Below are 27883 nucleotides of genomic sequence, written 5' to 3'. Positions count from 1 at the left end.
TGTGTGTGTGTGTGTATATATATGTATGTATGTATTGTACAAGTGATTATTAGCCAATGTTGTGTTTGCTGGCAGACTGGGGTTGCCACAGAGCCTTTAGAGCCCTGGGTACGGTGCAGGTCTGTTAGAAGATACTGCTCTTGTCATGACCTTTGCATGTTTCTTCCTTTCTCGTCATTATTATTAATTTTGCACAGAGCCCCAAGATATTTTTGGACCGCCTCTGTTTAACTGCTAAGCAAGATCAAGTAAACCTCGCACCGCTTGAATAGGTTAGTTTACCAACCCTGCACCGCTAGTTTATGCTGAACCGCCCAAGGCCCAACACGTCTTTGTCACGTGATCCTAATACAGAATTGCGCACGCGGCTGTCGGTTAATTCAGATGATGTCAGACCGGTTGGCGGTTATTTGGAGACGGTGACCATGGCAGAGGATGCGGCTATTTCAGAGGAGACCTTAACCAGTGGTCTGAGTCTGTTGGTCAGTTTGGGTAACATTTTGCTCCAGAATGCCGAGCAGGAAGCAGCAGGTAGGAGGACCTTTAAATAAAATAACATTTATTCCACGCTTTAATGAGGTATTTTTGTTGACGGTAAATGTAAATAACCAATTAGCGCCTCCTATTAGTCACACCTTTTTAAGTTACTAATAATACTGGAGTGCTATGACGTTATAACTTAATTAACGCGTAAATGACGACTAGTCTTATTGGATTACTTCAGAACATCTTGATGTATTTCTCAAATTAGAATATCTGCTAATTTGTATATACTTTGCTTTTATTAAGGTTGGTTTAAACTGACGTTTATAATTAACAACTGTGCATAGTATTACTGTTCTATTTTCTGACTACAAAGCAATTGTTCTTGAGCAAAGCAGCTCTGATCAAATCCTTGGATTAAAATACCAGACTGTTTAATTCCTGTCATGCTTGTTTCCAGTATGAAGGTGTTGCAGAAATCCACTTTACCTCTAACAAAGCGTCTTTGTTATTCTACAGCCTCTCTGGAGTCTTTTGTTCCTCATAAGATCACAACTTTATTTGGTTTGATCACAGCTGGGGAAGATTTCTATAGAAGGTAAAAACATGACATAGAAATTATATTTTATATGTATATAAAAGTGTATTCTCAACGTGATTTGGCTGGATTTGAATTTTGAAGAACCTCTGTTTTCAAGCAGCATTGGAGTAACGACAAAAGGTGAAGCCGAGGCCGTCTGGCAGAAATCTCACCAGTAAGTGTGACAAAATGTGACTAAGTCTTCAAGTTCCATGGTGAAAATGTCATCTTTGGTAAGCTGTTTTTCCATTAAAGGCTTTAGTTTTTGGTGATCTTTGTATGAGCAGGAACTTTAAAATGTGCTCTATTTAAATACAAATGTTTCAAGTAATTTGGGAATGGGTCCATCTTTCCATTGTATTCTGCTGATCTGAGATTGGGTCATGGAAATAACTAGTTGAGCAAGGGAAACTTTGACATCTCCCACTTATGCAACAATCTCCAGCTGCTTCTTCTGAGGTCCCAATGTATCCCCAAGCCACAGGAGATCCCAGTGAGTTCTGGGTCTCCCTTGGGATCTCTTCCTATTTGGACAATCCTGTAAAATCTTTAAATAATGGCGTCCACCAGACATTTTAAACAGACGCCCAAACCATTTGAACTTACTTATTTTGCTGTTCCAACCTTCTCGGGTTGTAATGCGATGTTGATAAGCACTCAAAGACTAAACTGACAAGTCTTTTCCTTGAAAGGAGTCACTTGGGAAGATCTGATTATGGATGTCTGTTGGACACCTCCCTTCTCCAGGTATGTCCCAACAGGAGGCGATCTCAAGGAAAACCCAGAATCCACTGGGATCTCCAGGTTGGGAACAATTGGAATTCCTTAAGGAGGAACTTTAGAGTGTTGCACAGGAGACGGACTTTAAGTTTCTTTTCTTAAAGTCTTTCTTACATCGCTGAAAGGTTTATGACAGGGTCCTCTTCCTATTTAACATTTAATAACACTTTCTAATTTTCAGCTCCATTTAGAGATCACAGTGGATTGACTGCCTATATCTGACCCTGTCTTTGCATACTGCTTTGTCACACCAGCCCTCTGCAAATCCACCTTAACAATTACATATATCAATCTTTTCTGTAGTTGCCTCTTGTCCTACCATCTTCCACAAATATATTTCCAATCCCTCCTGTGCATGGGACAAATCATCTCAGCCTTCCAGTATAAAGGTTCTCCGGGGTAACAGTCTGGGAGGGAAATCACACGTCATTCCCGGACCTGAAGAGATAAGATATATTATCCCTTCTGGAATAGTCTGGAATTTAATGAAAATATTTTCTAAATCTGGATACATTTGGAAAATGATACTGCAGCATGTTTGATAGACTATCTCCCAATCACGTTGTCTAAAAGGTCATCCATCTATCTCTCTGTCTATACATCTATGCCTCCTTCCTTTGATTTTTACTTCAAATATTGGCTACAAAGGACTGAGAGTTGTGAAAGTTTGGGTCTGGAATTGGGACATTTTGACATGAAAAATGTCCAGGAAGTCTGGAACCAGGGTGTAATCATTTATGCATTTATATTAAATAAACATCTTTTCCCCAGCCAACCAGCGGTCAGAGAGCAGGTAGAAGAGCTTCTGAAACTGGAGGTCTGTACATCCATCACAATGTTTCGATTTTGAAATATCTTTTTAGTTTTTACTTCCAACAAAACTGTAAAATGATGTTCATTTTCTGATTTTGTTTTGAAAATGAAAATGGTTATTTGTTGTGCTTCTACATTTGACTTTTTGTTTTCCTGTACTCTTTTCATCCAATATATAAATTCTGGTACATGGTCATTTTGCACAAATATTAAAGCCCAGTTAAAACAAAACAGGCTTAATTTATTTCACTTGTACACTTTATGTCCTGTATATTTCAGTTTGTTGCACGACTATATTTAAATTGTAATTAGCTATCTCTTCTGATTCATTTATGCAGAATGAGTGGGACTCATTCCTGCTGAGCCTGGACAAAGGTTTGCAGATGACTGATGAGCAGCTGTCAGGAGCAAAGACAGTCGACAGTCTGAGTCCAGACTTTCTGTTCACTAATGCGCGATCAGGAGAGTAAGTTCCCCCTCCAATCATCAAAACTAGTTGAAACTATCAGTTGGATTAAATTTGGTGATTTATTTATCCCAACTAGCCTTAGATGGGCATGTTTCACTCACTCTCATCAGTTTACATCAGTCTGTGAGCATGACATGAAGTCATGTTTTTTGTTCAAAGGAGTGTGACTCTGGGTCAGTTCTTGGGTCAGGGTCAGAAGCTGCTGCTGGTTCTCGTTGGACATTTGGGATGGCTGCCGTGACGGGACCATGTGGCCGAGCTGGAGGCCAATCAGGTCAGTGCACCTTTTGCGGTTTGATATGAAATACTACCAAAAGGACAAGAAGTTTCACATTTGTAATGTTTACCTTCATGGAGACATGTTGCAAAAACCCATTCCCCAAATGTTAACCACTTTCAGTGTACAGGGGTTGGAGAATGAAACTGAAACACTGAAACTGAAACACCCGTCATTTTAGTGTGGGAGGTTTCATGGCTAAATTGGACCAGCCTGGTAGCCAGTCTTCATTGATTGCACATTGCACCAGTAAGAGCAGAGTGTGAAGGTTCAATTACCAGGGTAAGAGCACAGTTTTGCTCAAAATATTGAAATGCACACAACATTATGGGTGACATACCAGAGTTCAAAAGAGGACAAATTGTTGGTGCACGTCTTGCTGGCGCATCTGTGACCAAGACAGCAAGTCTTTGTGATGTATCAAGAGCCACGGTATCCAGGGTAATGTCAGCATACCACCAAGAAGGACGAACCACATCCAACAGGATTAACTGTGGACACAAGAGGAAGCTGTCTGAAAGGGATGTTCGGGTGCTAACCTGGATTGTATCCAAAAAACATAAAACCACGGCTGCCCAAATCACGACAGATTTAAATGTGCACCTCAACTCTCCTGTTTCCACCAGAACTGTCCGTCGGGAGCTCCACAGGGTCAATATATACGGCCGGGCTGCTATAGCCAAACCTTTGGTCACTCATGCCAATGCCAAACGTCGGTTTTAATGGTGCAAGGAGCGCAAATCTTGGGCTGTGGACAATGTGAAACATGTATTGTTCTCTGATGAGTCCACCTTTACTGTTTTCCCCACATCCAGGAGAGTTATGGTGTGGAGAAACCCCAAAGAAGCGTACCACCCAGACTGTTGCATGCCCAGAGTGAAGCATGGGGGTGGATCAGTGATGGTTTGGGCTGCCATATCATGGCATTCCCTTGGCCCAATACTTGTGCTAGATGGGCGCGTCACTGCCAAGGACTACCTAACCATTCTTGAGGACCATGTGCATCCAATGGTTCAAACATTGTATCCTGAAGGCGGTGCCGTGTATCAGGATGACAATGCACCAATACACACAGCAAGACTGGTGAAAGATTGGTTTGATGAACATGAAAGTGAAGTTGAACATCTCCCATGGCCTGCACAGTCACCAGATCTAAATATTATTGAGCCACTTTGGGGTGTTTTGGAGGAGCGAGTCAGGAAATGTTTTCCTCCACCAGTATCACGTAGTGACCTGGCCACCATCCTGCAAGAAGAATGGCTTAAAATCCCTCTGACCACTGTGCAGGACTTGTATACGTCATTCCCAAGACGAATTGACGCTGTATTGGCCGCAAAAGGAGGCCCTACACCATACTAATAAATTATTGTGGTCTAAAACCAGGTGTTTCAGTTTCATTGTCCAACCCCTGTACTTTCCCAAGCTGGCTCCACTTGACTGTAAAGCTACAACCCATTTACTTCTAGAACAAAAATGCAAAATATAATCTCCATGTGAATCAAAAGAGAATCGTTAATCTGGATTGTAAGCAGTGTGATAATTTTCTTTTGCTCTGCAGACCCTCTTGGAGGCTCGGTCAGTTCAGGTCATGGTGGTTTCCTTCGGCAATGTGGAGGGAGCTCAGCTGTGGCTGGAAGGGACTGGATGTACCTTCAAAATGCTGATGGATTCGCAAAGAAAGGTCAGCATTAAATTTACATAAAAGCTGTCTCTGTCCTAACCTATAGAAATAGCAGTAATTACAACAATCTGAAGTGGTAAAATGGTGGCAAGTACGAGAAATTAACAGACAACTTTGTCATGAAATACAGAAATGGCTTTGACTCAACAAAAATAGTTGAAAGTAACCAGTTTGGGAATTTACTGATTGTTTTAACAGCTGTTTAATGATGCCATTAAGGCTCAGTGACCCAGACCATTTATTCTGAGAAGTCAGTCACCAGATGTTGCCATCAAAGCAACTTTTGACAGTTGCCATACAGACAGCCGTGCTGACTTTATAAACCCATCTCCTGCAGTCACCAGCCTGTATTTTCTGGTGCAGGTCTACAGGAGTTTGGGGCTTGGCTCATCCTTCTCCAAGGTGTTGAAGTTTGGCTGTCTGATGCAATTTTCAGAGTACAGCATTGCAAACAGAGACTTCCCTGATGTCCCACATCGCCTGTTGGAAGACATTTATCAGGTACCAAGACAAATCTGCAAAAACGAAGACAGAGCACTGATGTGATGACTCGAGGCTGTAATAAAAGCAAACATAAGTTTACCTGCATTAAGAACATCCATATCTCATCACTATCTATATTTGTGAGATATTCTATATGATGCAAAAGCTTTTAGGTATGTGGTAATGCTATTTCTCTATTTTCATTATTTATTCATTATAGAGTTCCTTTTTGGGCACTATCTCCTAGTTTCACCAATTTAAAACATTCTAACACCATTTTATTGAGCTAATGTAGGACATGGGCTATTTGCGCCTTTGGTTTTCATATATTTTATACATTAACCTTTTTTTTCTGTCAAATTTTGCTCCTTAAAAGTAAATAGATAAATCCTAATATTCCTCTGTGAAAGCCAACAGCTTCTGCGTACCTCCAGCCAGAAACACCACTTAAGCTTTTAACAATTAACAGAACATTAAGCTTTAACTAATTGATTGAATCTTTCAACATAATTTACCATTTTTTCAGTTCTTGGTCATTTTTAGAAGTTTCCTGCTTTAACAACGGGAGCTGATGGATGAAACCCTTCCAGCTTTGCACTGCTTTCTAACTTTCTGAAACGTTTCTAAATGAACTTTTTCTTACTTCCAAGAATTTCAGACTTTATGTACAATTTAGGAACCAAACAAGGAAATGTCTTCTCTTTTAGGTAGAGCTCCTGTGAAAATATTATGACTGACAGAATTTAAGCTATAAACCTCAGAGTCTGAGGCTTACTTACTCATATTGATAGTGACAAAACTCTAAGAATTTCAAAGAGAAATGACCTGTTTTTACCTGTTGTTTGCCTACATTTGGAAAAAGAAAACTACATGTGTGTTCCTTGGGATTAGATTTTCACTTCTGCCTGGTGGTACAAAAGGTGTGCTTTGGGTTTTTCACTGGACATTTCAGGCTGTCACTCTGGGCCATATTACAGGTTATTGGGCTAACAGAACTGAGATGCTCATATAACTTATCTGCTTCTCAGCTTAGCTCAGAGTTTAATTTTTTGCTGTGTTCGACTTTCCTTTCAAGTGGAATGTGGGATTTACATCCCACCCAAGCTGAGCTCGCTCCAGTTGGTCCGGAAACCAGTGGCATTTGCTTTTTGTTGTAGCGTCAACTATTCTAAATTGTACATGTGCAGCAGCCATATTGAATACCAATCCTGAGACTGCTCCTTAAACTTCCAATGACGTCAGGGACAACCTTGGTTTACTGGAAATGTTGAAAAACACATTTCATTTTCCACTAAATCCACTCTTGCATTGACCAAACTTTATCTATCACCAAATCGACTCTTAGCCTTACAAAGTTGAATTTCCACAAGCTAAGCTTAAAATTGTGTCTTTTGATTCTTTTGTTTTAATCTTGAATTCTGTTTTGGAAGGAAGGTTTATGAAAATGTATCTTTGTCATACAGTACTGTTCAGCTCTGTTGATGTATTTAAGCTTCTATGGTTTCAGTCTTTGCACTTTTTTCTCTCAGGTTTTTCTGTTTTTATACTATTCAGCTTTAAAATTGCTATTAACCCATCAGGTTAAACTGGTTGGTCTGCTTTGAGTTTCAGCAATGTCATTTAACTTCACACAAAAATAAAATTTTTCCAGTTTTCTCTCATTTCATTTTAATTTAGCTTTCACCTGATGCTGAGCTTAAAATACATCTTTAACTTCAGTATTTCATCAGGTTTTCTAAATGATACAGCTTTAAACTTTACAGTTACTTTTATATGGCCCTTTTTGGCAACATAAGGGCAGCACAAAACATGCTAGAAGCTCGGCATCAAAATCATCTCTCTTGCCTATAATGGTTTATTAATGGACATCTAATTATTAATGATGCAAAACCAATTCCTATATTATCGTATGCATTATCATTTGTATTATATAGGGGGTATAGCTTCCCTGGACCACTTTTTTGGCTTGACTTTGGTGCTTAATGTATTCTTCAGCTTTACTCTGCATTGTTTTATATATTTTACTCATTTCTTTAGCTGGGCGGGGACTTTTTACTGGACGAAATGGGAAAGGTGCTTTTCTCGCATCCGTCTAAAGACCCTCTGGACAGACCAAGGTTGACAGATGTCCTGCAGGCTGCTGAGGCCGACTCCACCGGCCCTGAAGAGAAACATGAACATCTTGAAGAAACGCTGTAAGAAAAACATTGATGCCCCGAAGGAAGAGCAGCTCTTTGATGCACACTGATGACGTCTTGTCTCACGCTCATTACGAAGAGATGCGACTGATGGCGAATTGTGCAGAAAAGACTAAACTGATCTTCCTTTGCCATGTCAGTGTTGGGATTTCAGATGAAAAAAAAGTAATGTTTAAAAGTAATGTTTACTCATTATTTACAGTTTAAACCAAATATTTACATAAACCATATAAAAAGACATAACCTTTGAGTTAATAAGGGGCATATCTGTGGATGTATTTTAAAACACCTCAAACAAACTGCCTTATTGTGTGACATTATGATAAAATGAAGAAAAACAGACCAGATATCAGGAAGAGAATATCCAGATGCCTGAAGGTGCCACTTTCATCTGTTTAAATGCACATATAAAGAGCATGGTGATGTCCAGCCATCATAAAGAAACATGCCTTGTAAGGGTCCTGGCTAAAGCTGGTCATTATTCACTGTGAAACAAGTTCTGTTCTGACATGGACTGAAAGGCCACACTGAGAGGAGGAAGCCATTACCCCAGAAGAATATATAAAAACACTCATGGAGAAAGACCTTAGTTTTGGAGACACATCCTGTCCTCTGATTGAAGCAACATCTCTAGACATCAGCCAGGAAGTCGAAGCTTCAGCACCAGCGGGTCAATGACCCTAAGCATACAGCCAAATTAGTTACAAACTGGCTCTTGGAGAACAAGGTCAGTGTTTTGAAGTGGCCATCACAAACCTTGATCCCAGTCGCTGAAAGGGTGCGTTAGAGTAAGGCAACTTACAACCCTGACCTAGTTAAACCAGTTCTGTCAGAAGGAATTGACCAAAATACCAGCAAACTGTTGTGAGAAGCTTGTGGAAGGATACCAACAACATTTGACCCAAGTTATAGAGCTTAAAATGTTGTTTCAACAAATAGAAAGGTAAAGTATGCACATTTTAGAAAATAAATCTGTGTCATTATTCTGGCATTAAGCAAATAGAAATAATTTTAATTCTGTTCTAAAACCGGAAGGTTTCGTCAGATTTAATGTAAAACGAGGGACAAATGGTTTTGTCTTTCTATCCGGTGTATGTAAACATCTTTCAACTGTATATTCATGCCTTAATGATTATACCTTTAAAGTGCATTAACTTCAGAGGCATATCAACAGCAGGAGATATTTATAGGTTTGCAATGGTGAATGACTTTATTTTTGAAAAATCAAGCATCACAAAGCTTCAATTAACAGCTTAATTAAACTAATTATGTTGCTTATGGAAGGAATAATAAATATAATCAGGTTGTTTAATACACTTCTATTCAGTGCATCTCCTTTAATTAACAATGGAAATTATATTTATGAAATTGGTCTTGATTAAAGCCCAGGAGTTAAAATGTATAAGGATCAGTATAACCTCACCACACTACCCAACATATTCACAAAGGAAAATTCATTGCTGGTATTTATACTGAATAGTTACACTGAAAACTGATGTACTGTTTCTGAGCTATTATTAAAAATAATAAAAACCTATTCTAACTACAACTTGTTTTGTTTTACAGGCTTAGTAACTCAAATAACTGAGTATAAATCATAGGTGCAGAAGGCTCGGTCTAATCTGGACAAAAGAATGTGGGCTCAGCAGTTTACCAGGAGTGATGCTCAGCACCAGGCTTTATTAAAACATTACTGGTACTTAACAGAGAGGCCGCCTCTTTATTCCTTTTAAGGCCCGAGTACACACTGATGGAGATCTTGAAGGGGTTTGGTATGTGCCGATTCCCAAGAAAGTTCCTCCATCTTACAGTTTTTACCATTGTTTGGAAATCCTGAGCCAATATTTAGAATTGCCTGAATATAATAATCAGTTTAACTGGCGTACAGCCATATTTATGCAGCTGCATGAACAGCAATGTTTGAAGCACTAACGCGGCACGAAGTGTTTACTGAATTATTTGCATTTGACACATACAGTACATTTCAGTCCATGGTATTATGTATTTACATATTTAGATGCTTACTTGTTTATTTAATGCTGAAATAGTTCTACACTGAATTGGACAACAGTGAAAAGTTTGCTGTGAAGACAGACTTTTAGTTTGCATGTAGCCATCATGGGTTTGAATTACGTTTTGTTTTTGGATTTTTTTATAATTTATTCAAATTGTCTCTTTTCGGGGTAGAATGATCATACAACAAACAACCTTAGTTCATTTTAAAGCAGAAACTGGTTTCTCTGAGACACAATTATGCATATAGTATCAAATATAATAATAATAACACCTACACCTTACTAATATTTGGTGAAATGTCTATTAACATATGGCACTATGACCACTCAATTAGAAGGGTTAATTTAAATTAGATGGTTTCTTTCAAGCATATTTTACAATGTTGTAATCATGTTGAGGTTGAGACTTTGTGTCAGTCATTCTAGAAGGTTAACAGGCCTGTTTCAATGCTTGTTGGGGCTCCTAGTTCTGTTGGAACAGCCCACCATGTCCAGGTTTCGACCATCTGACCCAAACGGTCTAAGAACCCCTGAGATTCATGAAAATGATTAAGGATGTTCAGGAACTATTTAGGAACCGCCAAGGCTCAAGCCCTTCATGAATTGGAAACTGCTGGAGCACTAGTGTTGGCATCCAGTTTTTTACACCACTGTGGACTGGGGGACAAACAACTAAGAAAGAAGGTGCTCCAAAATCGATTCCTCCAAGCTGGACTGAAATTTGCAGCTGGTTGTGTAGACAAGCCAAATGCCTTTTTGGAGTAAATCTTTATGATGAGTGGAGACAAAGATTGAGCTTTTTGATCACGATGACAAGATAGAATGAGTCAATGGGAGGCTTTCAAACTGTTAAGCATGGCAGTAGTAGCATCATGCATTGGGGCCAATCCACTGCCAGTGGTTCTGGTGCATTGCACAAAGTGGACGAAATAATCAGGAAAGACTTGAAATCAAATCATCACCATCAGAACCTGTTTTGGAATGAATAAAGCAGGCTAATTGGATGTTTCTGAAAGTCTCAGCCCTGTTAAGATTGTGTTGATGGTGCTTAGAAGCTGGATTTCTGCAAGGAAGCTTACTACGTTAAATAAAGTCTACCATTTCTTCTGGTGTTGCTGTCAAATATGCAACCAGTATTATGCCAGAAGCTTGCTGATGAGGTTAAGCCTGTGTGCATCCCTAACGTTTGCAGGATCAATTCAGCCTGGATAATTTCTTTTCAAATGGATCATCATAAGTCCAAAATTAACATGAAATTCATGCCAAAGATGAGTGTATGCAAACGTCTCTCCAGAGTTCTACTTTGGGAGTTTGTCACTTTATGTATGTAGACCATGTTATATAGTAAAATAAATTATGTGAAAATTATTAAATAAAAAAAATGTTTGTTTCTTTTATTTCTATTTCTGAAGATCAACACATTCAGCTTTGAAGTACTGTCATTATCAGGAAAATGAAACTGTTTTTAAAAGAGTTCATTTCAAAGTGCCACCCTGTCATCAAACTCGCAGACATAGTTCATGGTCCGGTCGCAGTAGTGGTCCCACCAGTCCCCATCATCCGATGACATAGCCACGCAGTTTTCTCGTTTTCCTCCGTCTGGCTGACTGGACAGGAAGTGTTTACGCCACTGGAAGTACGTGACCCGTGTGCCATCGTCGAATAGGTACCAGCCTTCAGAGCGCAGGTCGTTGATCCCCAGCCAGACGGGCCAGTTCCCCGGGCTAAAGAAGGCCTTGACATAGTCTGCCAGGGCCTCCTGCTCCTTGCGGTCACGGGGCATTGCCAAGCGTCCTCCACGTTCCAGGCACTTCCTTGATGCTCCCGCATAGTCGGCTAAACTGTTGTAGACTAGGTAACATTTGTAGCCCATTTTATGTCCTTTTTGGCAGCCTAGGAAGGAGAAAATAAACTGAGCATGCTTTAGAGGCCTTAGAAGACATACATAGCTCTGCATCTGGAATGTTGAAATGTAAATCTGGATAACATTTTCCAGTGGACACAAATATGCCCCTGTGCACAAGATGATTTCAATCATCTAAAAGATTGCATACTCCAGATACCTTAGGAATTACCCACAAAATACCCCTTTATTTAACTTATTTAGGTGTTTAGGTAAAATGTAGGTAAAGTTGCAAATCATCCATTATTTTTTCATATTTTGCATTGAATTAGTGAGACTTTCTAGTAATGTTTAAAATGGTCCTTGTCAGTTTTTTTCTTGAGACTAGCTGCTTTTTTAACCTTGATGATTCATAGGTCAAAGTCAGCAGACCTACCAAGCATTCAAAGTCAACATTTCTTCAGAAATGATCTTCATGAAAAGAAAACAAATTTGGTTCCTAGGAAGCAAAACAATAAGTAACATGGTATGACTCATGGTAAATACAGCCTCAGGTGAACTCAGAAGCATGTGTCACCATGCAGCTAACAAAAGCTAAGCCAGTTTGTGGAAAAACAAAGTCCACCCTTATTCTCGTTCATGAATAAGGAAAATAAGTAGCACTGAATAGATGATCATCTGGAAATGTTGGAATCTCTGTAAGATAAGTAGGTTTCTCAGTTTGCTGCTGTGGAGCATTCGGTATGTGTTAACACAATGAGGACATTGGCTTTCAATTAAACAACTTTAACACATAATTAAAAGTGGCACATTTGTCTAATGGACAGTTTTTGCAGGGCAGGTTGGTGTTTTTTAGGTTTTTTATTTCTCTGGAATCCATTCATGTTGTATTGTTTTATTTATCACAAATCCCCAAATATCTCAGTGATCCTCTGATGAACCGGCTGGTAAACAATCAAGAAGAGATTTCTTCATGGGCTGATGTACCTACAGCAGATTGAATCATAACACCCCTGAGCGGAAACATGCCAGGGCAACCTGCAGAGTTACTTTTGATTTATTTTACTTTTGGCAGTCTTCCCTTCAGAGCTGTTTCTCTTTTCACACCTGTTGCAGGCCTTGTTATTTACATAGCAACCAAATACAGCAAAGCTGTAATTTTCTAAGGTATTACATTACCGCAGGCTTCCTTTGATATTTTCCTAATGCAACATTTTCTTTGTAGAGTTGCCTTATGTCATCAGAGTTTTGCCTTTGGGATACAAACATCACAGTTATTTGCATTAGAGACCAGATTAGTCCTGCATGTTACCTCATGTGTTTTATTTCCCGTCAGTCTTACCTCTTAGCAAATGGAGGCAAACTGATTCACATACCTGATCAAGAACCTTGAAACTGAACAGAATGTGGGCAGAGCTTTTCCAAATATTGATAAAAGCATGACTCTATCAAAATAAGCTATAAGTTGTCAGTCTTGATAGTTAACCAAAAACTGAGATTCACAAAGCAATTTGACTTTTTCTAACGTTCTGAAGTAGTGATGGACAGCTGTATGTTTTATTGTTATCAGAAAGAGATTTCAGCATGATTTAAAAACTTAAATTGATGTTTGCAAACCCCTCATTCCTTGAGAATGCTGCTTTAACCATTTTTTCCACTGTTGGTTCCATGATGGTATCAATAAATATCAGCTAATGTGAAAATATGGTCAAGGGCAATAATAGTGTGCTGTTCACCAGTACAGTTGTAGTACTTGCAGTAACTGGTGCACTGAAGTAGCGATATTTGTTTGTTAATAAGCAGAGTGATATTTAGTCATAGCCCTACAATCTATTGCTGCAAAAGACTGCAATAAATGTTTAAATCCTTTTATCATTACTTTATTGTCTCTATAAATATCACAATCACATTTTAGGTCCATATCGTTCATCCCTACTCTGAAGCTTTAAAGATGGTTTATTATACCTTCCAGTCTTCCAATTTCCTTACGATTGTCCTTGCTGTGTTGGTAGACCTCCTGGATGCTGTCCTCCAAATCCCCAACTTTAGCTTTTATGGAAGGGATGACAGCCGTCACAGAAAAGCATTGTTTGAATGACTTCATCAATGTTTTGAATCTTACCGTCCAGCCTGGAGATTCGGTCGATCAGCTGGCTGACTTTAACATCCAGAGTGTAATGACCGACATTTAACTTGTGAATGGCCTGGTCTATACCAGCTAGTCTGGATACTGCGAAAACAGTAAATGAAATGGAAAAGAATTGGGAAAATAACCCAAACAAATATGAAAGTTTCACATTAAGTGGGAAATATTAGACTGAGAAAATATGACCATTGCTTCTGAATGCTTAGTTTGAGGACTACCCTGCTACTCATAAGGGCAGGAGTAAATGATAAATTGGGCATTTATTTATAGGCACAGTCGTGGTAAAAAGGAAGTGCGTTGTCAATTATTGGGTAAAGAATATAGGCCATGGAGAAGGACTACCGGTTGGCCTCGAAGCGATTCTGGCAAACCGTCCGGCGCCTCAGGAGGGGGAAGCAGTGCTTTGCCAACACTGTTTATAGTGGGGGAAGGGGACTGCTGACCTCGACTGAGGACATTATCGGGCGGTGGAAGGAGTACTTCGAGGATCTCCTCAATCCTGCCATCACGCATTCCGTGGTGGAAACAGAGGCTGGGGACTCGGGGTTGAACTCTTTCATCACCCAGGCTGAAGTCACCGAGGTGGTTAAAAAGCTCCGTGGTGGCAAGGCTTCGGGGGTGGATGAGATCCGCCCTGAGTACCTCAAGTGTCTGGATGTTGTAGGGCTGTCATGGTTGACACGCCTCTTCAACATTGCGTGGCGGTCGGGGACAGTGCCTCTGGACTGGCAGACTGGGGTGGTGGTCCCCCTTTATAAGAAGGGGGACCGGAGGGTGTGTTCCAACTACAGGGGGATCACACTCCTCAGCCTCCCTGGTAAGGCCTACGCCAGGGTATTGGAGAGGAGAGTCCGACCGATAGTCGAACCTCGGCTTCAGGAGGAACAGTGTGGTTTTCGTCCCAGCCGTGGAACACTGGACCAGCTCTATACCCTCTACAGGGTGCTCGAGGGTTCATGGGAGTTTGCCCAACCGGTTCACATGTGTTTTGTGGACCTGGAGAAGGCATTCGACTGTGTTCCTCGTGATGCCCTGTGGGGGGTGCTCCAGGAGTATGGAATCGGGGGCCCTTTATTAGGGGCCATCCGGTCCCTGTACGAGCGGAGCAGGAGTTTGGTCCGCATTGCCGGCACTAAGTCGGACCTGTTCCCAGTGCATGTTGGACTCCGGCAGGGCTGCCCTTTGTCGCCGGTCCTGTTCATAACTTTTATGGACAGGATTTCTAGACGCAGCCAAGGGCCGGAGGGGGTCTGGTTTGGGGACCAGTGGATTTCGTATCTTCTTTTTGCGGATGACGTGGTCCTGCTGGTCCCCTCTTGCCAAGACCTACAGCATGCGCTGTGGCGGTTCGCAGCCGAGTGTGAAGCGGCTGGGATGAGGATCAGCTCCTCCAAGTCCGAGGCCATGGTACTCGACCGGAAAAGGGTGGCTTGTCCTCTTCAGGTTGGAAGGGAGTTCCTGCCTCAAGTGGAGGAGTTTAAGTATCTCGGGGTCTTGTTCACGAGTGAGGGAAGAATGGAACGGGAGGTCGACAGACGGATCGGTGCGGCTGCCACAGTAATGGGGGCGCTGTGCCGGTCCATTGTGGTGAAGAGAGAGCTGAGCCGAAAAGCAAAGCTCTCAATTTACCGGTTGGTCTACGTTCCTACCCTCACCTATGGCCATTAACTTTGGGTCATGACCGAAAGAACGAGATCACGGATACAAGCGGCTGAAATGAGCTTCCTCCGTAGGGTGGCCGGGCACTGCCTTAGAGATAGGGTGAGGAGCTCGGCCATCCGGGAGGAGCTCGGAGTAGAGCCGCTGCTTCTCCACATCGAGAGGAGCCAGTTGAGGTGGCTCGGGCATCTATACCGGATGCCTCCTGGACGCCTTCCTCGGGAGGTGTTCCAGGCACGTCCCACCGGGAGGAGGCCCAGGGGACGGCCCAGGACACACTGGAGGGACTATGTCTCTTGGCTGGCCTGGGAACGCCTTGGGCTCCCCCCGGAGGAGCTGGAGGAGGTGTCTGGGGAGAGGGACGTCTGGGCGTCTCTGCTGAGTCTGCTGCCCCCGCGACCCGGTCCTGGATAAGCGGAAGACGACGAACGAACGACCAGGTACTAAAATTATTTAAGTCTCACCTGAAATGTTTAAAGTTTAACCCACAGATGTAATATTTTATAGTGCCTTGCAAAAGTATTTATACCCCTTTTCATATTTTGTCATATTACAACCACACACGTTAATGTATTTTGGGGGGATTTTATGTGGTAAATTAACACAGAGTAGTGCATAGTTGTAAAGTGGAATGGAAAGAATACTTGGTTTTCAAAATGTTTCACTGATAAAAATCTGGCAAAGTTTGGCATTTATATTCAGCCAACCTGAGTCAGCGCATCTGCAAGTCTTCTTGGGCTACGTCTCCACCAGCTTTGCTAGAGACTGAGATTTTTACTCATTCTACCTGGCTATATAGCTGTAGTATAGTCAGATCAGATGGAAAGTGTCCGTAAACATCAACTTTCAAATCTTGTCACTGATTCTCAGTTACAGTAAGGTCTGGGCTTTGACTGGACCATTCTAACAGGAATATTCCTTAATCTAAACCATTTCATTGTAGCTTAGGCTGTTTGTTCAGGGCTGTTGTCCTGCTGGAAGGTGGACAGGTTTCTTCATGTGTTGTCCTGTTTTTAACTCTATCCATCTTCAATCAACTCTGACCAGCTTCCCTGTTGCTGCTGAAGATGAGCATCCTGACATCATGATGCTGCCATCACCATGTTTCACACTGGTGATGGTCGATACAGGGTGATGCGTAATGTTGTGTTTTGGCACACTAAATGTTTTGCATGTAGGCCATTTGGTCTCATCCTACCAGAGCACTCTCCTCCACATGTTTGCTGTATCCCTTACATGGCTTGTAATTGCAAATGGGACTCCTGACAGCTTTCTTTCACTAATGGCTTTCTTGTCACTCCTCCATAAGGAAGGCAATTGGTTGCAATGAATTTTATTTAAGGGTATTGGAGTAAAGATTGGTTGAATACAAATGCACAGCACACACCTCACATTTTTATCTTTAAAAAAATATTGAAAATTATTCCAATAAAATACGCAGAAGTTTGTTTTTGTAACGTGACTTAATGGTTTCAGAGGTGTGATTACTTTTGCAAGGCATCTTTTTATCAAGACATACACCATTCTTAACCAAGTATGTAATCAATGAAATATTTTTAGGGTGCAGGATATTACTTACAGACGTAGTTGTACGAGTTTTCGAAGTCTGACACTTGGCTGGTTGGCTCTGGTTCAGGTTCTGGAAGAATATCAGGAACATCACCTCTGGCCCTCTTCACCTCTGTCACAGGGGCCTGACACACACACACAGAAAGATCACAATGATGCCACCGTTCTCATCACATGAGACTAGTTGGCATGTTGGCCCTTGAAATCTTCAATTTTAATCTTCTTTGAATTCAGAACCAAATCCAGGTTTGCTTCTACCTGGCCAGGTTTTTAAAGTTTGTTTGGCACAAACATGAGATATATAACAATACTTTAGTTTTGCCAATTTAGGAACTGAATGAACACGGACTTTAACATTTTTGTGTTTTTACAGTCTAATTTTAGATGTATTGTCAAAAATCTATCCACCTGAATTGGGAAGCATATGCAGTGGCTCCTTTCTATGGTTCCAAATACCCAGGCTTTCTTAAATCCTTTTACAGAAGTACTTAGGTTTCTTAAGCATTGCTTTGGCCCTTGGTTGTTGTTTCCTTTCTTTTCAGTACATGCGTATTGTGCAATGTACTGCTGAAAAGAAAAATATGAACAAATAAAGGATACTGGCTAGGGTTGAACAATATGTCATAAATTTATCGTTTCCCAATAACAGAATACAGTATTCCTACTGCTTGGAGCTATTTGTTTCAGTACCATGGTTTCAGGCTCTCTATGTCTGTAAGGCTTTTTGTGTCGGTGACACAAGTTTAATGCTGCAAAAGACGTTTTAGAAGGTTTTAATCAAGAAACTACAAATAAGTTGTTTAAATTACTAAAACGGCTGATAGCAACCAGAAGCAACTTTATAAATGAAACCTTGCTAAAATGGATATACAGTTTTTTATTTTTTATTATTCGGTAGTTAGATTGACTACTCATCTTTGATCTATGTTGGCTAAGAAACCCAAATAATTTATTTATCACAAGTCATGTTGTCATGCAGCATTCACCAACACCATCGCATATCGCATGTTTTCCTGTGGCGCTGCTCGCATTGTTCTTTTGCCATTTTGTACTTGTGCAGTTTCGGGTGGCTGTTTTGTACCCGACTCGCTTTGATATGAAAAAATCTAATCTATTTAGAGGACGAAATGTGGTTATGTGACTCCAGTTATTTTACTTTACTTTAGGGTCATGATCACAGTCAGTTGGCCCAAACAAGTATCAGAACCACAATCTACACTGCTCAAAAAAATAAAAGGAACTCTTAAACAACACAAAATAACTCCAAGTAAATCACACTTCTGTGAAATCAAACTGTTCACTTAGGAAGCAACACTGATTGGCAATCAATTTCACATGATGTTGCGCAAATAGAATAGACAACAGGGGGAAATCTTTGGCGATTAGCAAGACACACTTGTTGGGACCCATAAAACCCCACCTTTCCAATGGTCCGATCTCTTCCACGACGGTGACGACTGTGACAGGGGAGGCACAGCGCGCTAATCTCTCTTTGCTGGAAAACAGACATAACTCTTCAACTGGATCCGAGAGTGTCATACGATCATCGATCGTATGCACTGAGTTAAGTACTGATGAATTACTGTTGAAGGAATCCAGTATTCATTCATAAAAAGGGGTAAATTAAGGTCTAAGGGTGGCTTGACTTTCTCTCTGAGATTTACAGAGATTAACTGTTTCTAGAGAGTTCCCAGCACGACGCTGAGTGTAGCAGTTTCCCAGCCTGAAAGAAGGACAACAGGAGCTGCATCACCGTGGTTACGGTAACGTGCAGTTTGGTGGCTCGACAGAACGAGCCACTCCCCACAGTTAAGGAGGTTAGCTGTAGCTAACCATTTGTTGACTGTGGACGTTTCTTCAAACTTCGCCGCCCTGGACAGCTTTTCCTCAGCATGGTTCAGAGGTTAGGTTTGGGCAGAGAGATTTAGGATGAAATGATCTAAATGTTTTTCATTTATGAAGTTTGGGTTTGTTTGTGTTGAACTCAGCTATCTTGGTGCTAGCAGAATATCTGCAGCACACGTGCTCAGTTTTGTGTTCTGTGTTTGTGTGTTTTCAAAGTTAAGACAAAATTTACTTGAAGGGTGATTTTAAACAGAAGATTGATCATAACGCGCCGTCCGCACTTATGCATTTTAACCCTTTTATTAACGGTATTTTTAAAGGTGTGTGTTTGATTTTGGTAAGCTATCAGCTTCTTTTGTTAGCTTCAACTGCTAACAGCTAAGGACACGTGCTTGCTGCTAAATAATATTTACCCAGAAAGGGTTGGTTTTCAAGCCAGTAAATAATAGTTCCCTAAACATTATTTTACTAAAGTTGATAACTAAGTAAACACCATTAAGCTCCATTTCTCCAGAAAGATTTGGCTCTTTTCCAAAATATTCCCTTAATAATATTTCCTTAAATATTTTACCATTTCCTTAATATTTATTTTAATAAACAAAGGGAGCTTAATGAGACCCCGTTGAGAATTAGTCATCCAGAAGGTTGGTTTTATTCAGCAGATCATTCTTTAAAATATTATTTTATCTGATCTTGCATTGTGAAGGGTTGTCTAAAGGTATGCTGATTATTGCCTAAGTTGGTTCCAAGACTAACTTCATTTCCAGATTCTTCAAGATAATCCTTGGTTCTCAAACATAAATAACATTACACGGTAATGTTGTATCACTGTTTTGGTCATGGTTTTCAATCATCTTTAATCAACTTGTTTATATTGTACATAGCCCATTAGTCTTCATTATTCTTTAATTCTGCTTGGTAGTTTAATTGGATTGTTTTAGCATAGTAAAGAGTTTGTTGATTGAAATATGTTTGACTTTGCGTTGACTTATTTTTGTTAATAAATTCTTGTATTTTAAGAAATTGTGTGAATTCATTCCATATATGTGCAGAGTTTATGCTGTTCAATAATGTCAGAGCTTGGCTCACCCCTTTCTATTTTGTCCTAATACCATCGCCTTACTGGGCTTTTACTCACAGGACAACCCTTAACAGACCGAAATATTATTTCATATAATATTAATATTAAATAATATTTTCAGATTTATAGTCACAACACACTCAATAAAGGAGCGGTTCTGCAGGTGGGGACCACAGACCACTTTTCAGTACCTATGCTTTCTGGCTGATGTTTTGGTCACTTTTGAATGTTGGTGGTGCTTTCACACTCATGGTAGCATGAGACGGACTCTACAACCCACACAAGTGGCTCAGGTAGTGCAGCTCATCCAGGATGGCACATCAATGCGAGCTGTGGCAAGAAGGTTTGCTGTGTCTGTCAGCGTAGTGTCCAGAGCCTGGAGACGCTACCAGGAGACAGGCCAGTACACCAGGAGACGTGGAGGAGGCTGTAGGAGGGCAACAACCCAGCAGCAGGACCTACCTCGACCTTTGTGCAAGGAGGAACAGGAGGAGCACTGCCAGAGCCCTGCAGAATGACCTCCAGCAGGCCACAAATGTGCATGTGTCTGCACAAACTGTTGGAAACCGACTCCATGAGGATGGTATGAGGGCCCGACGTCCACAAATGGGGGTTGTGCTCACAGCCCAACACCGTGCAGGACGCTTGGCATTTGCCAGAGAACACCAGGATTGGTAAATTCGCCACTGGTGCCATGTGGTCTTTACAGATGAAAGCAGGTTCACACTGAGCACATGTGACAGACGTGACAGAGTCTGGAGACACCGCGGAGAGCGATCTGCTGCCTGCAACATCCTTCAGCATGACCTGTTTGGCAGTGGGTCAGTAATGGTGTGGGATGGCATTTCTTTGGAGGGCCGCACAGCCCTCCATGTGCTCGCCAGAGGTAGCCTGACTTCCATTAGGTACCGAGATGAGATCCTCAGACCTCTTGTGAGACCACATACTGGTGCGGTTGGCTCTGGGTTCCTCCTAATGCTGGACAGTGCAGACTTCATGTGGCTGGAGTGTGTCTGCAGTTCCTGCAAGATGAAGACATTGAAGCTGTGGACTGACCCGCCCGTTCCCCAGACCTGAATCCGATTGAGAACATCTGGGACATCACGTCTCGCTGTGTCCACCAACGTCACGTTGCACCACAGACTGTCCTGGAGTTGGCAGATGCTTTAGTCCTGGTCTGGGAGGAAATCCCTCAGGAGACCATCCGCCTTCTCATCAGGAGCATGCCCAGGCGTTTTAGGGAAGTCAAACAGGCACGTGGAGGCCACACACAATACTGAGCCTCATTTTGACTTGTTTTAAGGACATTACATCAAAGTTGGATCAGCCTGTAGTGTGTTTTTCCACTATAATTTTGTGTGTGACTCCAAATCCAGGCCTCCATTGGTTAATAAATTTGATTTCCATTGATGATTTTTGTGTGATTTTGTTGTCAGCACATTCAACTTTGTACAGAACAAAGTATTCAATGAGAATATTTCATTCATTCAGATCTAGGATGTGTTATTTGAGTGTTCCCTTTATTTTTTTGAGCAGTGTATAAAAATAGGGTTTAAAATAAAGTTTCTAGGAACTAATATACAATTAAATTATGTCAGATTTCAGCATTTTTATTATTTTGTTGAACAGTTGTTAAACAGAAATAACGAGATTTGTAGACGGGTACTAAATGGAAAATCCCATCTACCCAATGCCATCAGGCTATTTGGAGACACAACATTGGTTCATCCCTTTGGTTCACCAACATTTTCATGCTTTCAATATGGAAGCAAATAGTTACCATATTTCAAATGAAAAAGCATTTTCAGAAATGCTTTTTCAGTTTAAGAATGTGGCTGCATTGTTTGACTCATAAATTAAATTAGTAATCAATCATCCTATTTGCACTTGCATTTTCTTCTTCAAGACTGCTCATTCCTTCACTAAATTAAAATGAAATGAAAAAACATTTGAGATTTATTTTTCAAAATATGCCCCAGCAAATAGATACCAAAATTCAATTTGAAATGTAAAATTTGAAAATGAAAACACATTTGCTGAAATGCTTTTTCATTTTAAGAATGTGGCTGCATTATTTGACCCTAGAATTAAATTAAATTCTAGAATTGCGCCGCTCAAGGTGGCAGCAGGTTGGAGTAGCTCTGTTAGTTTTGATTGATTATTCTTTTTTGGGAACTATTCCTCTTGTGGTGGATACAGTTGATTTTTTTTGGACGACTGTCCACTCCGGTGTTGGATGCTGTGCAGCTTGGAGGATTTTTCTTAATACTTTGTATTTTTGGACATTTGTTATGATGCATTGCCATGGCAACGGGGTTGTTTCTTACAACCGGGAGCAGCTGATTAATATCTCAAAAGCTCAAATAATACTTCAACTACAACCCCAAATCCCTGATGAGTTGAAAAGGAGACGCCGTGGATGCAGAGCAGGAGCTAAGAGAAGAGAGAGAAGGAGGAAGTTCAAACCATCTCTTCCGTCGATTATGATGGGCAATGTGAGATTGTTGGGAAACAAGTTGGATGAACTCCAAGCCCTACAAAGGACCCAGCCAGAGTACCGGGCATGCAGTATCATGTGTTTTACTGAGACATGGCTGCAGGATCATATCCCCGACTCCAGCGTCTCTCTGCCGGGCTTTTTAACCATACGAGCAGACAGAGATTTAAAGAGGAGTGGCAAATGTAAAGGAGGTGGACTGGCTGTACTTGTGAACAACAGATGGTGTCATGCAGGACATGTTACTGTGAAGTGTCATCTCTGCTGTCCAGATATTGAACTGTCGGCAGTACGTTTTCGTCCATATTATTTACCTAGAGAGTTCACCAGTGTTATTTTGGCAACAGTTTACGTTCCACCTTCCGCTGTTGCCGACACTGCATGTGATGCCATCAGCTCAGTTGTTGCTAAGCTACAGACACAAAATCCCAATGCTGTTGTGGCAATTTCTGGTGATTTTAACCATGCTTCACTCTCTGCTACTCTTTCAACGTTTCAACAGTTTGTCAGCTGCTCTACCAGAGAAAACAAAACATTGATTTGTTTTAGGCAAATGTCAAGGACTCGTACATCTCTACAGCAAGACCTCCTCTGGGCAAATCAGATCACAATCTTGTTTTTCTCTGCTCGAAATATAAGCCCCTTGTTCAGAGGCAACCTGTAATAAAGAGGACTGTGAGAAAGTGGTCACAGGAAGCTGAAGAAGCTCTGCAAGGTTGCTTTGAGGCTACAGACTGGGACGCACTGTGCCAGCCACATGGAGAGGACATCAATGCCATGACTACCTGTGTAACCGACTATATAAACTTCTGTGTGGATAACACCATCCCCACCAGAACCGTGAGATGCTTCCCCAATAACAAACCTTGGATCACCAGTGACCCGAAGGACCTGCTTAACAAGAAAAAAAGAGCCTTCAGAGAGGGAGATAGAGAATTATTGAGGAGTATACAGAAGCAACTTAAGGTGTACAAGAAGAAGCTGGAGAGCAAGCTCCAGCAAACCAATATCAGAGATGTGTGGACAGGGATGAAGAAGATCACAGACTTCAAGCAGAAGGATGATCAGACAGATAGAGGTCTGGACAGAGCTAATGAAATGAACACATTCTTCAATAGGTTCAGTTCAGAAACAAGCTTCGCATCCTCCTCTCCTGCTCACAGCCAAACAGACATTCCACCTTCCTTTGACCCACAGGACCCACAGCTGTCCAGTAACACCTCACATTTTTTATCTTCCTCCTCAGCCCTAGACCCTTCTGCTTCTACATGTTTGCCTTCAACCATATGAGAAGATGCTGATGCTTCCTTTGCTTCCCCCTTCCACCTGTGTGTTTCAAGAAGTCAAGTGAAGTTGCAACTGGAGAGACTGAATCAGAATAAGGCTGCAGGTCCAGATCATGTCAGCCCTAGAGTCCTGAAGGCCTGTGCAGAGCAGCTCTGTGGGATTCTGCAGCACCTCTTCAACCTTAGCTTGGCCCAGAAGAAGGTTCCGGTGTTGTGGAAGACCTCCTGTCTTGTTCCGGTACCAAAGAAAACTCACCCATCAGTCCTCAATGGCTATAGACCTGTTGCCCTGACATCTCACATCATGAAGGTCCTAGAGAAACTCCTGTTGGCCCACCTGAGTAAGCAAACAGTACACCATCAGGACCCCCTTCAGTTTGCTTATCGCTGTGGAGTTGGAGTTGAAGATGCCATCATACACCTGCTTCAACAAACCCACTGTCAACTGGACAAAGCCAGCAGCACTGTGAGGATCATGTTCTTTGATTTCTCCAGTGCATTTAATACAATCCAACCTGATTTGCTTTGTCAGAAACTCCAGAAGACTCAGGTGGAGGCCTCAACAATCTCCTGGATCAAAGACTACCTGACAAACAGATCACAGTTTGTGAGACTGAAGGGTTGGGAGTCTAACCAGGTAGTCAGCAGCACAGGAGCACCACAGGGGACTGTACTCTCACCAGTCCTTTTCACTCTGTACACCTCAGACTTCCAGTACAAGACAGACTCCTGTCATCTGCAGAAATACTCGGATGATTCTGCAGTCGTGGGGTGGATCAGAGATGGACAAGAAGCTGAGTACAGGAAGGTGGTGGACCGCTTTGTGGCATGGTGTGGAAACAATCATCTCATTTTGAACGTGACTAAAATAAAGGAGATTTTAAGAGAAACAGGAATAAGTCAAAAACTAATTCTATAATGGGAGAAGAAGTGGAGGTGGTGGAGGAGTATAAATACCTCAGTGTTCACCTGGACAACAGACTAGAGTGGAGATGCAACTGTGAAGACATCTACAAGAAGGGACAGAGCAGACTGTACGTCTTGAGGAAGCTTAGGTCTTTTGGTGTTTGCAGCAAGATGCTGCATATCTTCTATAAGTCTGTTGTGGAGAGTCTGATCTCTTCTGCCATCATCTGCTGGGGAAGCAGCATCAGAGCCAGGGACTTAAAAAAGCTCAACAAGCTGAGAAAGAAGGCTGGTTCTGTTCTGGGGACTCCTCTGGAACCTCTGGAGATCATTGTGGAAAGACGGATTCTTCATAAAATGAAGAACATTATGGAGAACCCTGAGCATCCTCTTCATGAGACTGTCCTACAACAACAGAGTGTCTTCAGTCAAAGGCTTCTTCAGATCTGCTGTAAGACGGAACGCTACAGGAGATCCTTCCTGCCCACAGCCATCAGCATCTACAACGGCTCTTTGAAGAAACCTTCATAATATGAGCTATAACAACATTTAATTTCCCTTTGGGATTAATAAAGTATTTTTGAATTGAATTTGAATTGAATTGAATAAATAAAATTAGTGATCAATCATCCCATTTGCATTTGCATTTTCTTCTTCATGACTGCACATTTTATGCCATAATCAAAAAGAAAACAAAGCAGACATTGCTTTTTCGTTTTCGTGGTCTGACCGCAAAGTACTGCCCAGAACTCGAAAACAAAAAAGCATTCCGAGCGGCGGGCGCTGCAGAGTGACGTCAGCAGCCGCTGTTCCTCAGCTCCCTGCTGACCGAGCTACCCATCTTGTTCGGTAGGGGGCGCTGTGCACGTCTTCATTGGCCGCAGGGTGGTAGGGGATTCCGCGAGGATGCCAGAAGGTGCCAGACCAACCGTAAAAGCTTCCCATTGCGGTTGCCGCTGTTTTTGTGGAATCTGATGCTGATTATCGGCAAACGGGATGTCATTGTTGTTATAGCCTGTTACCTTTAAATAATGATTTCATTATTGATTATTATTTAATAAACAGCTTTAGTCCCATAACATAAGGTGATTGTATTTACTTGACATGGAAAATAAATAGCACTATGTGTTTGTGTGACGTGTTGAAAGGATGACGAAGATTTATTGCACAAACAGCCGGTTTATTATAGAGCACGAGTGGCTATTCTGAATTGTCACTCACAGAAAATTATAAATAAATGCTTAAAAACACGGTGGATGTCCCAGGCCATAAGGCTGCCACGAGGATGCCACAGCCTCCCACCGGAACTGCCAGTTCTGCCTGCCACTGCCACAAATTGAGCTCGGCCCTGCTGCAATTCAATCAATTTCTCGGCACGTTTGCAATGTAATGCAATGCAGACGTGCACAGCGCCCCCTACCGAACAAGATGGGTAGCTCGGTCAGCAGGGAGCTGAGGAAGAGCGGCTGCTGACGTCACTCTGCTGCGCCCGCCGCTCGGAATGCTTTTTCGTTTTCGAGTTCTGGGCAGTACTTTGCGGGCAGACCACGAAAACGAAAAAGCAATGTCTGCTTTGTTTTCTTTTTGATTATGGCATAAAATGTGCAGTCATGAAGAAGAAACTGTAAATAGGATGATTGATTACTAATTTTATTTATGGGTCAAATAATGCAGCCACATTCTTAAAATGAAAAAGCATTTCAGCAAATGCGTTTTCATTTTCAAATTTTACATTTCAAATTGAATTTTGGTATTTATTGGCTGGGGCATATTTTGAAAAATAAATCTCAAATGTCTTTTTCATTTTAATTTAGTGAAGGAATGAGCAGTCTTGAAGAAGAAAATGCAAATAGGATTATTGATTACTAATTTCATTTATGAGTCAAACAATGCAGCCACATTCTTAAAAAGAAAATGCATTTCTGAAAATGTTTTTTCATTTGAAATATGGTAACAATTTGCTTCCATATTCACAGTCCAGAGGCAAGTGGTTTAACAAAGGAAAAAACAAATGGCTTTAAATGATTAGGCGCTTGACTAAAATAAGTGGAAAACAAGCATAAATCCAAAGAAAAACTTTGGAGAGCCTAGAGAACTACTGGTTACAACCAGCTGGAAGATTACAAGAAGGTTTGGCTGCTTAGAAGTAAACTTTAAAGTAAAAACAAAGAAGACACACAACTTCTGCACAGTACTGACCTTTAACCAACACTTCAATTTCTCCCTTTGTTTCTCAGCCACTTATTGGCTGATTGAGCAAGAGTGCTGCTTTATTTTGAAGTCACAAATGTGCACTACTACCAATGTCTGCTTCCCTAGACATGTCATCTATGATTATTTGTGAATGATTAACACATAAGATCTCATCTCTTACAGTACTCCTACAGCTGGTAAGGCACAAACCAGTTTCAGTATCATGTCCCCTGGATGGACCAGAATGAAGATTACAGCAAAACAATAATAATAATACATTGCTTTAATAAACTGTACAAAAGGTCCTAACCTGTGTTGGTGCAGCGTCGATCATCCCTGTAGGAACACACACAGCCAGAAAACATAAACACAGGAATGTGTACGAAGTGGCAGCTGCTCCCATTTTACTCCTTTCACTAACTCTTCCTTCAGCAGCTAAAGCTCTCCGTGCTCCTCTGAACTGAGCTGCACTTTCTCCCTTCTCTTTTCCCTCATGGAGAAGCAGCTGGAATCTCTTTTCCATTAGATATGTCAATGGGAGGAAGCACACATCCCTCTAGGGTTGAAAAAAGAGAAAAGGCAGGTATGAAAAATCAAAACATCCCTGCTGCCTGTCCGCTGTCCTTCCTCTCAGTCTTCTCCAAGACAGGTCTGATTTCCTCTAAACAACAGGAAATCTCTTTGTTTTTGCTTCCACCTCCCATTTCCATGCTTTGTGAGAGCAGTGTGAATTTCCATGGATCTCTGCCCTGTGGAAACCATATGTATCCCTAATATAACCTCTCCACTGTTGGGACAAAAATAAAACCAAAATCGATTTCTTTATTTTTACTTATAGATTGAGTTTTTATCTCATCGAATAGTACAAAAGTAAATAAGTCTGCAATCTTTAACACACAAACTTGTGAAGTAAAATGTGTGAACTACAATCATAAAAATGGCATCAGTGTATATTGATCTACTGTACATTCGCATCATTGGTGGGTATGGCCACTGCTAAACATTTCTGTCAGAGCTGAACAGCATCACAAATCACTTACTCGGGGATTTATGTAAAACAGCATTGTTCAGATGGTGTC

At 41.3% G+C, this 27883-nt stretch overlaps 2 protein-coding genes across 3 annotated transcripts; one reads left to right on the top strand and one right to left on the bottom strand.

Moving 5' to 3' along the window:
- Window positions 1-287: 287 nt before the first annotated feature.
- Window positions 288-11161, top strand: selenol (selenoprotein L). Of its 2 annotated transcripts, none has more exons than XM_047388937.1 (10): window positions 288-531; window positions 1003-1081; window positions 1185-1238; window positions 2615-2660; window positions 2995-3122; window positions 3285-3399; window positions 4961-5083; window positions 5447-5584; window positions 7604-7761; window positions 9331-11161. In XM_047388937.1, the coding sequence occupies exons 1-10, from the start codon at window positions 303-305 to the stop codon at window positions 9350-9352; spliced, it is 1092 nt and encodes a 363-aa protein (XP_047244893.1). In that variant the 5' UTR covers window positions 288-302; the 3' UTR covers window positions 9353-11161. The 2 variants fall into 2 exon arrangements, with proteins under 2 accessions (XP_047244893.1, XP_047244892.1); XM_047388936.1 differs by having other exon boundaries at window positions 1182-1238.
- On the bottom strand, window positions 11148-27883 carry clec11a (C-type lectin domain containing 11A). Its single transcript, XM_047388938.1, has 6 exons — window positions 27845-27883; window positions 27115-27360; window positions 17007-17121; window positions 13745-13852; window positions 13588-13671; window positions 11148-11672 (listed from the first exon to the last, which is right to left on the bottom strand). Exons 1-6 carry the CDS (start codon window positions 27866-27868, stop codon window positions 11260-11262), a joined length of 990 nt encoding a protein of 329 aa, XP_047244894.1. The 5' UTR covers window positions 27869-27883; the 3' UTR covers window positions 11148-11259.

This window comes from Girardinichthys multiradiatus, chromosome 15 (genome assembly GCF_021462225.1).
Source record: "Girardinichthys multiradiatus isolate DD_20200921_A chromosome 15, DD_fGirMul_XY1, whole genome shotgun sequence".
In the NCBI taxonomy this organism is placed as follows: domain Eukaryota; kingdom Metazoa; phylum Chordata; class Actinopteri; order Cyprinodontiformes; family Goodeidae; genus Girardinichthys; species Girardinichthys multiradiatus.
The sequence above is the reverse complement of the archived record's forward strand: the minus strand, read 5'-3'. Positions and strand labels throughout refer to the sequence as shown.